At 37.0% G+C, this 17,179-nt stretch overlaps 1 protein-coding gene across 1 annotated transcript in view; it reads right to left on the bottom strand.

Moving 5' to 3' along the window:
• nup210 (nucleoporin 210) overlaps window positions 1–17,179 on the bottom strand; it is a 231,503-nt gene that overhangs the window by 160,444 nt on the left and 53,880 nt on the right. Inside the window, exons 8-11 of the mRNA XM_073812225.1 lie at window positions 11,435–11,503; window positions 7,618–7,724; window positions 6,582–6,722; window positions 6,293–6,430 (exon numbers count right to left, since the gene is read on the bottom strand). Coding sequence (XP_073668326.1) covers window positions 6,293–6,430; window positions 6,582–6,722; window positions 7,618–7,724; window positions 11,435–11,503 — 455 coding nt within the window. The remainder of the gene's footprint in view (window positions 1–6,292; window positions 6,431–6,581; window positions 6,723–7,617; window positions 7,725–11,434; window positions 11,504–17,179) is intronic.

The raw sequence follows: 17,179 nt of genomic DNA on the forward strand, positions 1-17,179 counted from the left end.
TCCTTTGGTCGAAAATATGTTGAAAAAAATATATATGTGGGTAAAAAATACTGAACAAAAACGTTTAAGCTCACTTGTTAAAGCAGAAGCTCCATAATAATGTGGAAAACGTTGTCTCCACGTATGATCATCATGTTTAATGTACTCTCTTGTTCGTTGACACTTTTTTTGCATTTATTATACCTGTATAAAGTGTAAAACAAATAAATATAGCCTATTAAACATGGATATTCCGTTGCTTTTTATTCTCTGTCGCGACAGCCCTTTTAATATCCATTCATTTATGAAACTGTACTACAGCGACTTTGGCATATCTTGGATTACACAAAAATTGCGACATTCTTTGTCCATCCTGTACTGTTTAAACCAGCTGGTCTCTGCACGGAGTCTAATAATTTTTTTATTTTTTTATTACATATTTTTGTTGGCTTATTTTATGTTTAGATTGTAAATAATGATAAAACATATTAACACGTAAAGAAAAATCAACAAGTACAACAAAAAAGTTTTAATATCAAAAAGTAGTTTTATGCATTGTGATAGCCCTTATAGCATCAGAAAAGCGGTAGAGCCTAAAACAACTACACTCTCTCCTGTTTCCGCACACATCCAAAACTGTGACCGGACATCACAAAAACACGCATGACAGGTTTTTCAGGCAAAGCAGCTGATCAAGAGGTCGTCACTGAAAGGACCTTTCATATTTGTCATGATGTCGGTCACCGGAGTGTATGTGTTGAGGTAGCAGTGCCACATTTGTCTTTCTTCTTATGTGTTTTGTAAATTCTGATTGGTCAACTTCAAGTGCTTTGCCAGATCGCCTCGTTCACCCGCACCAACACTACGAATTTATACCGACAGCTCCCGAACTTTTTTGACATGTTTAAAAATTATCGGGAGGTCGTGAGGTGCTCGTAACCTGCTCGGCTCGGCTCGTAATTCCTCTAACACGGTGCGAGCCGCGACCATACGAGCATGTATGATTTACTCCCGAGAAAAAAAAAATCGCATGCCAGCCCCTACGACAGCAAAAATCGCACCGTGTACGCCCGCCTTAAGGTGTGCGTCACGCACTGTGGGCAAAGAAACATGATGCAATGCAGGTTAACTCCTTAATTGTACATTTGTCACAATATCTTCATTTTAGACTGTTAATAAATTAGACTTTGGGGGTTATTTTCGCTGTTTAAATGTAATTAAATTGTGAATGTCAGTTATTTCTGCTTGCTACACGCGATGTGGTAAATGGCTGCGCCATTCACTTTGTGAGAGAAAATTATTTGCTTGTTTTTCCGCCTAATGTAACTTTTCTTAAAATGTAGAATTTTAAATGTGTGCTGCTTCTTTCAGAGTTTACACACGAGTATGTCTGTACTTTGAAGGGAGTAGGGCATAGGGATGGTGACTAACGATTGGAATTCGCCCTAATAGTGACGGATAGCTGGAATTGGATTTGATTGGTTGAACTGCGTTCAAAGCTGTTCACGCGCGTCTGACCTACGTATGACGACGCATGACCACGCGCGATTTGAATGCACAACTTTACAGAAGGTAGAAAATTAAGGAATCGCACGTGAGCGCATTAAGGTCTTTAAAGGTGGATTCATAGGAATACTTTAAAAGAACACTCATCATCAATGTACTAAAACCTGTCCTGAATAGTTTTTGTTAACCAAGTCACTCACCTTAGCCACAGTTTTTTTTATTGCATATATTTTTGTTAAATTACTTTATAATAAGATGCAATAACTTTATGAAAAACATTTTCATATTTAATGTTATAGTAAATTTTGTTTTATAATACAAAGTTTTTATTCAATCACTATTTCAGGTTTGTAGCATGCTGCTGAAGTTGGTTATCAGGGCTCCAGGAAATGTATCAAACTGCAGGATTGATTTATTTTTGCTCATTAGTGAAGGGGATTTTTTTTCACTGTTCATTTATTTGTTGCTTCCTTACATATATAAAATGCAATTTGTGTTTTGTCATAGGTGGTAAGCCAAACTGACTGTGGACTAACGTATGCATTGTTGATGACACTGAAATCGAGGAAGACATTTTGCAAGATGTGCTGCTTACAGCTAGAAGACAAAATGAAGGTACAGTGTGATGATTATCTTTGTTTTATTAAACTAATTTAGGTTTATTTTTCAGTTTTTGTGTACATAAGATGTGAATTTTTGTCACCAGATGCAACAAGCAGCTTCTGCCACTGTCATTTACCATCTGAACTTGACCAAAGTCGTTCCAAGAAATCTAAGACAACAGATGACTCCATGACCGTGGCAAAAGAGGTAAAAGAGTACACATTTCAATAGTATTTTCACTATGCATAATTAAATGTGTGTGAAGAAGTAACATGCAAACATTTGTTGTGTTTTGGAAGATGGTCATTTGTGCCGTTAAGCAGAACAGAAATGTCAAGTAACGAAGTACAAATACTTCGTAACTAGGGCCGGGACTTTAATGCGTTAATTAAGATTAATTAATTACACAAAAAATAACGCGTTAAAATTTTAAACGCATTTTAATCGCACTTATTTTTGCACCGCGGAACATTTCTCATTGGATGAGTTTCGGCGGACCGATTATACTGGAGCACCAACTAGCGTTCATGACTTCAGACAACAACAAACCACAGTGAACATGAACGAAGAAGCTGATGAGATCGCTTTGGTTGGCCCCGTGCAGTGGCGGAGTGGCAATCGGGAGAGTCTGGACTTTTCTCGGTGGGCCGGTAGTGTTTTAAGGCCGCGAAGGACGGTCTGATAATAGCCGTGCTTTCAGTCTTTAGTCATGCACTCCGGCCACACTAAAACCTATTTATCATATATTTAATATGCTTCAGCGCTCAAAATGTATCTGGCCGCACCACTCTCTCTATCAAGCCCGTCTCCCCTGGAGTTCTATCAGCCAATCAAAAAATAAAGAAAGAGGCTACACAATAGCCAATCAGAAAATAGGACTGTTGTATCTGGGTAAGATTTAACGCAACAACCAATAAAAAAGCATAGCCTCACACACCCACAGAGGAATGGAGCTCCGAGCATCACTTTGAGCAGCACAGACAGAGTAAGTCTGATCTCCTGTTTTAATGTTACAAGAAATGCACAACTTTGACACAAACAATGACAACTTGACTGCTGTTAGAGAATGTTTCCCAGATAATCAGCATCAGTTTTTCACGAGTGTCTGTAACTTAGCCAACAGTTTACAGCCTGTTCACTGACAACACCTGCTCAGAACACGTAAGTTAGTTTAAGCCTCGTTAAATTTTCGTTATCACACTAAAAACACAAAACATATAGCAGCTAGCGTGGACATTAGCCCGACTCCGAGTAAAACGACTTGGTTGAACAAAAATAAACAATATTTTGTTGCTTAAGCTTATGTATTCAGTCATTATTCATGGTATTCTAAAAATCCATGTGAAAAAATAACTTCTCAATGTTCTCAGGTCAAATATTTATATGTGATTAAAATGCGATTAATTTAGATTAATTAATTACAAAGCCTCTAATTAATTAATTAATTTTTTTAATCGAGTCCCGGCCCTATTCGTTACCTTACTTAAGTAGATATTTTGGGTATCTATACTTTACTGAAGTAATTATTTTTCAGACGACTTTTTACTTCTACTCCTTACATTTTCACGCAATTATCTGTACTTTCTACTCCTTACATTTTAAAAAGTGCCTCGTTACTTCTATTAATTTCGGCTTGTTTTCTTTTTTTTACATTCCGTTTTGTCATCGTTAAAAAAACCTATCTTGATAAATTACATCATCCAGATGAATGCGATTGTGGTTGGATGAGAAGTATAAACATACACCATTCCGACACCCTATTGGTTTTTGCGCAATCCCCGCCCCCCAGCTGACTGCAGATGATCAAAAGTTTGTTCGATGCTGCTGCACAGAGAAACATAAAAGAACCGCGAGAGCGATTAGAGAGCATGCGGAGCAGTTTGCTCTCGCGATGCTTTGATATCATCCGCCATCCGTTTGTACAGTAACAGAACGCGGCATTATGTCTTCAAATGGAAAAGTACGAAATAAAACTCGCGCATCACTTTCAGGTCAGTTCACATTCACAAGCCTGTGTAAATATGTAGCTGTCTGCTGAAACCAACTCATCTGTGTGATTTAAAAAGTGTAACAATACCAATTTATATCATATAACTTTAGTTGTTCAACTTAAATGACATTGTGCTGCGTTGCGTTTTGAAGCATGGCAAAGCTATCTATGCTAAAGACATTGTTGTTTTGTATATGCTAATAACTGCCCTAAATTTTATTTGCATTAACAAAACCTACTTAGCTGAATGCTTGAGTGTTAAATCAATCAAACACATAACCATACATACCAACTTTTGCTTTTATCAATAGACATCAGCTGTTTCCTTAAACCTGACTTTTAATTTACTTACAAGAAAGACATTTAGTAATTCTCCAAAATTGCTTGGATTTATACTGACTAAAGTAAAGTATACTAAAGTCCATTAGCTACACAAGTACAGATGCAGAAATATAGGCTATAATATATAATTGCATATTTGTAGTTTGTGTTGCTGTCAAAATACAATTATAAATTATAAAAATAGCATATTTCTATTCTCACACATACTATAGTTGTGTGTGATTTTGTTGTTTTTTTACTAAAGAGGGCACCACTGTAAAAGTTTTGCCAGCAGCGGCCCTGCTCTGAAGTTTGACTTTTTGCACCATTACAATATTTATAGGCAACTAGTCATCATATCTTCCTCTCTATGGAACACATGTTAATGCTCAGTAGTACACATAACACATATTTGGTTCTTTAATGCAATGGTTATCAAACCTTTTTTTTGCGGCCTCCCTTGTGTACAGTGGATTCCTTCGTGGCCCCCCCAAAGAAAATGTATGAATTAATTTGAATTAAACAAAACATATTAAATTATACAATGTATTGCTTTTGTTTAGTAGCCTTATTTTTCTGAGGTTTAATTACACAGAATTTATAATAAAGTAATGTATTTCATAAAATATTATAAAACTGGGACCCTTGGCACCATCTCGCGACCCCCAGTTTGAGAACCACTGCTTTAATGTATTTGTTTGCATTGTATTGAAATGCGTTCATTTTTAATGGGCATATACCGTATGTGGTTGAAACAGATAGCCTAGTGCAGTGGTAGGCAACATGGAGTGCCGATGTCCTGCAGTGTTTAGCTCCAAGGTCTAAACAAGCAGACCTGAACAAACTAATAAAGGTCTATAAAGTCACCTGAAACTACAGTACAAGAGGTACAAAAGGAGTACTTTATCCAATGGTCGAATTGATCTGATTAGGCTACAGTGCTCTCCCAAGTGATCAGATGATGTGTGAACAGATGTCTTTAACCCAGTACAAAAGTACAAGGTTTTATAAGGGTAGGAGCTAAAATCTGTAGAACATCGGCACTCCAGGACTGATGTTGCTTACCCCTGGCCCTAGTGCATCCCAAATTTTTAAACATTAACATTTTGAATATAACACTACAGTTATTATGGCCTTTAGAAACATGTTTTAGAGGAGATAGGGTAGTGCACAAAAGGCCCCTGTGGCGCGACCTAGGCTTTTTCCGTAATGACATTTTTTTCCTTACATTACTTTTATACTTTAAGTAGTTTTGAAACCAGTACTTTTTCACTTTTACTTGAGTAAAAAGCTTGAGTTGATACTTCAACTTCTACAAAAGTCTTTTTAAACCCTAGTATCTATACTTCTACTTGAGTAATGAATATGAATACTTTTGACACCACTAAAGCAGAATAGAGGAAGTCCTAGTCAACATTTTTGTTGCACATATGGTAGAAATGCATTGGTAAAGCACGTGCAGGTCGCGGTTTCTGTTTGCGTCATCACAACATTTCGGACGTATTGTTTCTGTGATAAATGTCTTTCGGGCCATTTTTGGCCGAAAATTTTCAGTGGCCGAATATTCGGTGCATCTTTAATACTTATTGTGTATGCACACTTTCTATGTATAATATAGTTACACAATATATACTATACATCAAATAGATGCAAGTATGCTGAGGCCTGGAACATATAAAGTGTACTGTGAGGTCTACAGGGCAGAGCAACCGTGCCTACTGTGATTATGTCCTTACTAGTCTTGTCACAGACCTAGCCTTATCTGGACTCATTCTTCCCTTCAACTCAACAATCTTTGGTCTTTCTCTTGACTGGAGTTCAGATGAGCTGGTCTTTATGGTAAAAAAGACCAGCTCATCTGAACTCTGCAATAATGAAGTTAAATAATTTTACCTTGATGGTATACTGGTATGCCCCTTCTTTAGGTTGCCATGGAAATGTAAGGATTGCGGGTGTGAGCACTATGGGGTTGTAGATCTCAACATCCTGCTCATTATGGACTGGAACAGGGAGCAGATGGATGCTACCTGCCTGAAGACACAACAATAATATCACTGAACACTGTGAAGGGTGGTTTTAAAATTAATGAACACTGTAAAGAGGTTTTAATGCAATAATCTTGACTGCTTCAGAGGTTGATGGAAACAGATGTTCACGTTTTATAATGACAGAAAAACATTACTTGATCAATAACAGCTTTCAGTGTGCCATCAATGATGGTTTGACCACTTTTCAACGCTTTCACATAGTGGTAGGATCCATTAAGAGATGATTCCAAAACTTCAAAATGCATTGCTGGGAATGTGGTTTCTATACGAACATTCTGAAATAAGAAAAAAGCAATTTAGTAACATTTGCTCACCTTTTAAATTCCCTCTCACAAACCTCCATAATAAATGAATAGATCAAATTGAACAAGTACAGTAATCGACCCAAAAATTTTACTTTGAAACTAGTGTGTTCACATTTCTTCTCTTCCAGGGGTGCCCAAATTCGTTCCTGGAGGGTTGGTGTATGCAGATTTTAGCTCCAACTTGCCTCATCATATTTGCCTCAAAGTTTCTAATATGTTTAGTAAGACCTTAATAAGCTTTTTCAGGTGTGTTTGATTTGGGTTGGAGCTAAACTCTGCAGGACACCAGCCCTTCAGGACCAAGTTTGGGAACCCCTGGTCTATACACAAATGAAAGGGGTGGTTTAATGGTATTTCATGCATTCTGACTTATTAACACGGTTTAAGAGTTGTGTCCTCATACTAAACATAGGCAAAGTGAAAACATTTTTGTACGTTATAGTAAAGATTCTGTAAAGCTAATCTGTCTTTTATGAATCTGATTAAACTAAAGACTCTTTGGAGATATAAAGTATGTAATACTATTCTATATGTACTCCAGATTAACTTCAGAAATGCAGAAACAGCTTGTGTTATGGGAACTTGAAATTACATTATCATCATATCTGCCATACTTTATTCAGACTGTAGATTCATGAGTTGATTTTGGTCAACATTCACATTAAACATCAATTAAATGTCTCCATGCAGTGTTTCCTAATAATTACTTAATCTATCGGTAGTTTTCAAAAAAAGACTGAAAATAGTACCTTTTATTATAATATTATAAAGATCTCTGAAGTTGTGTTTGTTACCTGTATATTGGTTTATCTGTATATCATTCTGAAAAGCCAAACACATTGTAAAATGTTCAAACCCAACTTACATCAGACAGATGAATTTTGTGGCCTGATTTATCAAAGACTTCAATGAAGATCTCGTATGTTCTCTGTGTCTCAAGTACCCAGCGATCCTCAGGCTGAATCTTAAATGCTGGTAAACAAGACATCCAAAGAGCTTTTAATTAAAGTGCAATAAATATTTACCAATAAACACCATAACCAACCATTTAATGATATGAATAATGCCTAAGCCCAAAATCCAGTCTTAAGCCCAACACTAACATTTAGCAGTAAAATATCGCACTTATTTACAGTACATTTCCCTCTACAGTACAAACTCTATTCTTTTCATCTTTAACAAAAGGTTTCATCTTCGGTTATATTTGGTTATAGTTATCATTAGAATGTGAATGGCCCTTTAATTCACTCATTTAATTCTATCATCACATTGTCTTCTGTTCTTCTCTATTATTGTTTCTATTTTGTGTTTGATTATAAGTAGTGCTTATTCACAACACAGTTGATTATTTTCAAGGATGGGCAAAGTAATTTTAATGATGAAGAGAAACCAACAGTGGTGCAAGAACTAGTGAACTGAATCTGAACCTTTCATTAGTAGGATAAAAAATTTTTAGCAGGGCTCGCAAAATTGTTAGCCTGGCGTCCCGGGGCTATGGTGCAGTCCAGTCAGGCTACCAAGACCCATCTCTACCTTGCCCGTCAGGCTATCTTTAAATATATTTTAATGCTTTTGCATACTCTGCCAGAGGTTGGGTAATTATGTTATTTTATGTCATTCGGGCATCGGGTATTGAAATTGCGCTTGAATACACCCTCACTTTTTTGTTTCACTTTTCATTCACAATCTTACTGATTTGCCATTGGTGCACATAATTTCATCTTGTCAGTCATTACTATCCTCACTTAAGTGAAATGTCCATAAAACATGTTAGATTCCATACGCGGTGAAGAGAATTTCCGTCATGCACACAAAATTCATTCTATATACAGGTGCTGGTTATATAATTAGAATATCATCAAAATGTTTTATTTCAATAATTCTATTCAAAAAGTGAAACTTGTATATAATATTCATTCATTACAGACAGACTGATATATTTCAAATGTTTATTTATTTTAATGTTGATGATTATAACTAAGGAAAATCCCAAATTCAATATCTCAGGAAATTAAATATTGTGAAAAGGTTCAATTTTGAAGAAACCTGGTGCCACACTATAATCAGCTAATTAACTCAAAACACCTGCAAAGGCATCAGTCTAGTTCTGTAGGTTACCAATCATAAGGAAGATTGCTGACTAGACAGTTGTCCAAAAGACTTTACTGGTAATTTACTGGTAAATGGACGGAGCTCGCTGGCCGCGTGCCACAGGTAACTTCCGCTTTCTCTCCGAGTTTACCGGTATATTGATACTGATGTTTGAATGATGTTTTACTGGTAAAAAGATGGAACGTCACTGCATGTGTGAACAGCACATTTTTGTATTTACTGGTAAATTCATTCTGGTAAATTTATGGTAATTTACCAGAACTACTGTGTGAAAGAGGCCAATGACACCTTGTACAAGGAGGGCAAGACACAAAAGGTCACTGCAAAAGAGGCTGTTCTGTGTCCAAGCACATAAATAGAGAGGCAAATGGAAGGAAAAGATGTGGCAGAAAAAAGTGTATAAGCAATGGGGATAACCGCACATTGGAGAGTATTGTGAAACAAACCCATTCAAAAATGTGGGGGAGATTCACAAAGAGTGGACTGCAGCTAGAGTCAGTGCACAGGTGTATGGAAGACATGAGTTTCTGCTGTGTCAAGCCACTCAGACACCATCAGAAGCGTCTGGCCTGGGATAAAGACAAAAAGGACTGGACTGCTTCTGTTATGTTCTCTGATTAAAGTAAATTTAACATTTCCTTTGGAAATCAGGGTCCCAGAGTCTGGAGGAAGAGAGGAAAGGCACAGTCCACGTTGCTTGATGTCCAGTGTCCACAGTCAGTGATGGTTTGGGGTGCCATGTTATCTGCTGGTGTTGGTCCACTGTGTTTTGTGAGGTCCAACGTCAACGCGGCCGTATACCAGGAAGTTTTAGAGCACTTTATGTTTACGGCTAACCAACTTTATGGAGAAGCAGATTTCACTTTCCAACAGGACTTGGAAAGCACACAATGCCAAAGCTACCAGTACCTGGTTAAAGACCATGGTATCACTGTTTTTAATTGGCCAGCAAACTCGCCTGACTATCTATGTGGTATTGTGAAGAGGAAGATGCAATATGCCAGATTCAACAATGCAGAAGAGCTCAAGGGCACTATCAGAGCAACCTGGGCTCTCATAACACTTGAGCAGTGTCACAGACTGATCGACTCCATGCCATGCCACATTGCTGCACTAATTCAGGCAAAGGGAGCCCCAACAAGTATTGAGTGCTGTACATGCCCATACTTTTCAGTTGGCCAAGATTTCTAAAAATCCTTTCTTTGTATTGTAATTTATTTATTTTAGGATAGCCCCTTGAGATGCATCATCTCTTTTTCAAGGGGGTCCTACAATTATTGGTCTTAAGTAATATTCCAATTATCTGAGATACTGAATTTGGGATTTCCCTTAGTTGTCAGTTATAATCAACAAATTAAAAGAAATAAACATTTGAAATATATGAGTCTGTGTGTAATGAATGAATATAATATACAATTGTCACTTTTTGAATGGAATTAGTGAAATAAATCAACTTTTTGATGATATTCTTATTATATGACCAGCACCTGTATAATATATTCATTTCGGGCTACCCAAAATTAAAGGGTGCCTGCCCGAAAGGCTACCAAGTATTTGAAAATGTTGAAATTTTTGACACCAATAAATGTCAACTAAATAAAGATTTTCTGTAAGAGACTAAATTCACAAAATATGAATCAAACAGCACAAATACCCTTAACATATATATATATATATATTATAGTTACAGTTATAGTTATTTATAAAAGATTTCCCCATTTCCAGCACTGCATGTCACACAAAATCAATACACAATACTGTAAACTACTTTAGCAGATTAAAATTGTGATAATGTTCAATACAGAACACAGTGGTGTCTTAAAAAATGAAATAAAAAAGAGCCAGTATTAACAAAGCATTTTTCAATAATATATGATTATATAAATTAACGTATATTTATAAAATATAATATGAAAACAAATTAATCATTTAAATCAGTGGTTCATATGCTGCGTTCCAGGCAGGTTTTTGAGCATGTGAATTACGACTTCAAAACCACGACTTACGACTCTGAACTGGGAGAATGCGGTCCAGGCAGCCTGTAACCCGTGTTTTTACAACCTTCTACCTGTGAAAGTGCACTGGGACGGCAGTGAAACCCGTGACTTCCCACCCGTGAACTCGTACTAGATCGATGTTCAGAGTCGTTAGTCGTGGTTTTGAAGTCGTGATTTACGGGTTACCGGTTGCCTGGAACGCAGCATTAATCCTGGTCCTGGAGGCCCACTGCTCTGCACATTTTGCATCTCTCCCTTAGTTAACACAGCTGATTCAAATCATCAGTTCATTAGCAGAAATCTCATTGAATTGAACCGAGTCTGTCAAATAAGAGAGATACAAAATGCGCAGAGCAGTGGGCATCCAGGACCAGGATTGAGAACCACTGATTTAAATGATATCTGAAAGATTATTTTTAGTTATTTAGAGTTTGTTGAAATTACATAATTTCAGAACAAGCTTAAAGGCTGTATCCATGACAACTACATTATATCCTGTGTTCCTTGGTCAAAATGTATGTAGAAATATGTAGATAAAGTCTTAGATTGTGTTAATGTTAAGCTGAGACTAACCCAAGTATCCAGGCTCCACCACATATATGGTGCTGTTGGGCAGACGAGAAACACCCTGCATTCCAAGACCTTAACATTCAGAATAAAGGAAACCTAAAAGTGATGCGATCAAATTCATCTTAAAAACATTAACATTGTTTTATCAGCTAACCTGAGCTAGAGCTGTCAAGGCAACCACAATCCTGTGATATGGCGCTAATCGCGAAAGGTGACAACCACTGCAATAGTCACTTCGTCTGTTTCATGATTCTATGCAGGGCTCTACAGTACGGATATTTCACTCGCATTTGTGCCTAAAAAGAGTTATGTGCGAACTTGTAAAATAATTTAGGAGCAAAGTACAATACACTGAACAGTGTGAAGCTAAGTATAACATTGATTTCACATGGAAAGCATGAAGAGGACATGGATTGCAAGAGAACATAAAACCTTTTTGTTTTTGACAGGGTACATACAAACAAAATGATCTCCACAGTATTCTTTTTCTAATAAAAACATCTGTTTATGTCTTAAGTGTATGTATAGATTAGAGTCAGAAACCAGTCCGTGCTTATTTGGTCTTAAAGAGACAGTAACCTCAATTAACCTACTTCTGTGCAATTAGTGTTAATAAAACAATAATAAACCCTGAACGAATAACTCGAGTCAAACTCATGTACAATTCGCACAGAATAGTGCGAACCATAGTTGTAAAGTGACAGTTGTAAATTGAATGACTGTACCTTTATCAACAAAATATTGTTACAATAGAGGCAGAGCTGATGTGCTATTTTATGCGCAATGTTTCTGCTGTTTACTTTCTCCTAAGACCTAAATGGTTGTGTTTATATAAGGATATTTGCAAAGACAGGATGTTTGAGGCATTTGTGTTATTTAAGGCCAATAAAGTGGCAAGAATACTCACAACACAAGCTCAATGAGAAATGAATACGCGGCTTGCGTGCTCCTCTTACACAGAAACAGCGGACACATTTAGCATTGTTGTTTGTGTTTGAATGGCTTAAAATCACTTGTTTTTAAACTGAGGTGCTTAAATATATGTACAAATGTTACGTTTTTGTGACCACATGCAAATGCAACTGCAAGAACCGACAGGTGGATGACATCAAAGTCTCGCGAGAGCATTTCGGAAGCAGTCTCCTCTTATGATTCCTCGTCAATCGCTCTCATGGGATTTGGATGTCATCTGCCACTTGGTTCTTGTGGCGCCACATGAAGTTTACCCACGAGTTTAACAATCCAGTTGTATCAGCCACTGGCTAGATCAGCATAGCATTAAAAAACGTGACGTGGATGATAACGTACGTGAGAAATCATTTAACGTTAACCCCAAAATACAGGACCACTAACGTTAGTCATACTGTGCAAAGACACGCAAGTTACCTGGCTGTTTGGTTTTCTTAGCCCACGAACTGAAAGGCTTGCCAATCTTCATCATTTCGCTAAGCCAAGTCAATCTCCACTGGTCTTTTACACCTTTATCGATCTTCAAAACATCGGAGCCTTCCTGCATTATAAGTTTGACCATGCTAGCTGAAATAAAGTTTTACCTCAGCTTAACGTGATACAGCCAGAAAACCCGGATTAGATCCGGTGCATAGTGATTACCGAATGCTTACAGTGGAGGGAGGAACGTGATTTGACTCCACTCCAGGAGTCAATTTGATTCGATTTCTATAACTAATGCTAATTTTAGACCTTACTTAAAGGTGCAATTTGTAAGATATTTGCAGTAAAATGTCCAAAAACCACTAGGCCAGTGTTATATATTTTGTCAAACTGAATACTATATGGATTACTGATTACTGTAATGTTTTCAACTACTTGTAAATCGTGAGAAAATTGCCATTCAAAACATTGACACGGGGCAGTGCAGTCTCCTGTCAATGACGTTAATATCCATGTGACCCTTTGTCACCGCATTTACTGACGTAAAACCACATGACAACAGTGGTCGAGGTCGAAAAAATAAAATGGCGGCAAAGGAAGCGACTGGAGCACAAATTTAGTGTAAACAAAGGTATATTTTCACTTTTTACACATTTTAATTGCATTTCTAGCGAGAAATTAGTATTTTAGTTTTCAAATATGTGATATGTTATCACAAAGGCGCTCTCTGTTTATATTTCAAACATGCTGCCTTTGAAGTTTACCTGAAAGCTTTTCTCTGAGCTGCCTTCATGCCTCCGAAGTCATTGCCTCATGAGGCAGTGAGGCAACAAGTCACGGCCTTGAGTTTTCTTACGCAGCCAGTGTCGTGGACAAATGCGGAACTATACATTACTGCCTGCCGGGCTACGCGCTTGCCTATGGACTTATGGATTACTCTTTACCGTCTGCCGCTGGTTGTGTCAGCAAAGACAGCTCCCGTAAGTGTACGGCCAACCAAACGACCCAAGAAAAGCTTGGAACAAAACGAGAGAAAGAATGAGGAGCAATTTGGTGTTGATCGCAATTTGGTGCTTCGCGACAACATGTAACTACACAGAGATTCTGATCCTGCTTGTGTTTTACGCCATGGGTGAGTTGTTTTGATTAGTTACCCTTCAAAAAACGTATGCTATTATATTGATCACAACATTAGTGTGTAGACTGTAATCAGCGCGTCTTCCCACGGACGATATGCAAATCAAGATGTATTGTACAGCAATATAAATGGTCATTTTAAGACACTTCACAATAAGATTTGTACTGTCAATACATTATGTGAAAAATCATTGAAGATTGTAAGTTGAAAACTTAATTCCGTGCTGTGTTAATCATCGAATTTGCACTAATGTTGTAACATCTATGACTAACAACTTCGTTTTGAACATCACATATAAACTTACATAATGAAATAAACAATGTCATCAAACGCAACATTTATAAGACTTGATTACCTTATCCGTCAACGTGATTTCTCGTTCGCGTCTGATTGATGGCCATTGGTTGAGTTAAAGACTACAAATCCCATAATTCCACGCTGCTTCAGAGCCTCATTAAACGTCATTTGATGTTATTGTGTTTTGGCGCCATCTAGTGGTAAAAAATCTACGTATTCCACCTTTAATGTGCAACTTTGTTCTTTTTTATAAATGTTTGTAATTTCTTTATTTGTTATTAGATTTTTCCGACCCAGGTGTTCATTACATTTATATATTTTGAAGTAGGCTAAAAATAATATTTGGATATTAAACAGGTCGTTCACCCAAAATAGAAAATTCTCATCAAGTCATTTATTACTCTCCATCATGTCATTCTAAACCCAACTGAAGAATGTTTTGATGAAACTGAGATATTGCTTTACCTCCATTGACAGCCTACATAACTACCCCTTTGATGTTTCAAAAAAGTTCATAAAAAGATAATAAAACTAATACATATGAATTGAGCAGTTAAATCAACTTTTTTCACTGTGCTCCTGACATTCTTTGTGTGCTCCTAAATATTTTAATTTAGGAGCACATGAACTTACCGTAGAGCCTTGCTATGCCCTTCTTGTTTTACATTTCATCAGTGGTGGGCCGTCAGGGCCCACAAGGCCCACTATCAGATTTTTTTGCATACGTTTTTTTATAAATTGTTCAATTAATGTGTTCCACTGTCTAGTCTACAGTTTATTTTCATTGTACAGTCTGAGGAATTCGAACCAGTTTGCAGTTTAAATCCGTGTATTGCCCAGCATTATACCACTAGGCAGTTTTATTGCACCTCTGGGTTTTGCATTTACAAAAAATATTTCTTTATTTAACTCTTTCGGCGATAGCTGAGATAACTCGTCAATTAACACTCTGGGGTCGACTGCGGCGCGGGCGCTGCAAACTCTTTATTTTTCAATCACTCCGCAAAGAGACTTAGATAACTCTGCTGATTTTGGACATACCGATATGATTTATACATCATTTAAAATGTTAAAGTGTCTAGTTTTTTTCTGTCCACTCCCAATTAAAACAGAATGTTGTACCTTTCGCAAAATTAAGAAAATAAACATGATGCACGTTTTGTTCTCTCTCCCTCAGTGAAGTCCTTTCAGAAACGCGTCAGGAAAATATACTGTAACTTTACGAATACTTGTCATAGAAACAAAAGATACATGTCTACTTAATGCTTGGAATGTCTGCTTTTAAATGATGAAAGTGAAATCGAAAACAAATATTGTAATTCGTTGTTAACTGTATTAGAAGAGGGAGATTTACCGTCTATCTCCTGTTACTGCATTATCTATATAATGAGCCCCGCCCTGCTCCATTGAAGAGAAGAGCAGAGATCATCCATATTCATTAGTCAACCCAACAGTCAATGGAGACTCCGTCTCTGCAGCCATTCAGTGCTGTGTTGAGTTTTAATCCGAGTGCTGGAAACATGACATCTACTTGTTTTCTCGTGACTGTAACTAAAGTTATCTCCAAACAGACATGTGTGACGCGATCAATGTCCAAACGCATGATGCCTCCTATTTGACGCGCTTTGTGGTATTCTTATAAAAGATGCGATGACAAACATCACATCTACTTGTTACTCTCGCCTGTAAATAAAAGTTAACTCCAGACGCTAATGTTTTCTTTGTGCTTCCGACAGATGCGGTCGACGGCCAAACGCACATACAAACACACAATGCCTCATATTTGACGCACTTTGTATTAAGACGCATCTAAACCCTTGTTTCTTCACGTATATCTCTGCACAGTAAATTTATTTAACGCAGGATCATGCATGGGAAGGCATTTCTTTTGTGTCGCTTTCATAAACAAACACGTAACAATAACGGCGTCTTCTTACATTCCTGCCTAAAGGCTCATTATGCAGCTCATTTTGCAAGCGTTTTGTTCTTCAGCTGTCAATCACAGATTATTCAAGAGCGTCCAGCCTCCTTGCATATTGCCTTCCTAACCAAAAAGTGACTTTGAAATTGTAAATCAATATATTGTTTTATGTGAATGAGTAAGCAGAATGATTCTCACATCATTTTAAAGAAAAAACTCTAGACTACTAGATCCTGTTTTCAACAGTTTTGGGAAAACATGTTAAGTATGGGTTTTGTGGACTTGTATCAGTCACTTTGTATCAGTCAAAATTTAGCTTTTTCAAAAACCACGCATAAACATTTTTCTCTCAAAAATACAAACATGTGTATACATGTTAATCATATAATATAATAGCCCAGTTTGTGCTGAATGCAGTGTTATGAGACTTTTGCCATTGTTATGTTTTTAAGCAACTGAAAAAAGCATAAATGTCAGTGCAGGTCAAAACTTCTCCAGGGACCTAAAAACCCCTTCCCTGCCAATGACGAGAATTTCCAGCTTTCCGCAATACCGTTATTATCCACCAGATGGCGGATGCATAACTCTTACAACCCGGAAGTAGCACCTCACGTGAAAGAGAAAGAACTCCTTGTATGTTTTAAAGATCACTCTGCATCTGATCTCTATCAAAAGTCCTTCACACAAGGGGAATTATCTCAGCTTTTTGCTCAAAATTGGGTGTTTTTAAAGAAACCTACCCATATTTGAGGTGATAAAAAGAGAACTAATGAAGGTAGGATGAAACTTTTTTTGTTTGAAAGCAGAGGGTCTGTTCTTTCATTTGATATATTGTTTGTTTATATATTTAAAGAAAAACATTTTCTGGAAGGCATTAAACTTTTGTGAAAATCATGAAAAACGCTGGCTTCAACTTCTTTAAAAACACCGGCGAGGAAAGAGTTAATCTTTCATCTTTATCAATTAAAAATGTATTAATACCAGCTACATAATAATAGAT

The sequence above is a fragment of the Paramisgurnus dabryanus genome, chromosome 16, assembly GCF_030506205.2.
Source record: "Paramisgurnus dabryanus chromosome 16, PD_genome_1.1, whole genome shotgun sequence".
NCBI lineage: Eukaryota > Metazoa > Chordata > Actinopteri > Cypriniformes > Cobitidae > Paramisgurnus > Paramisgurnus dabryanus.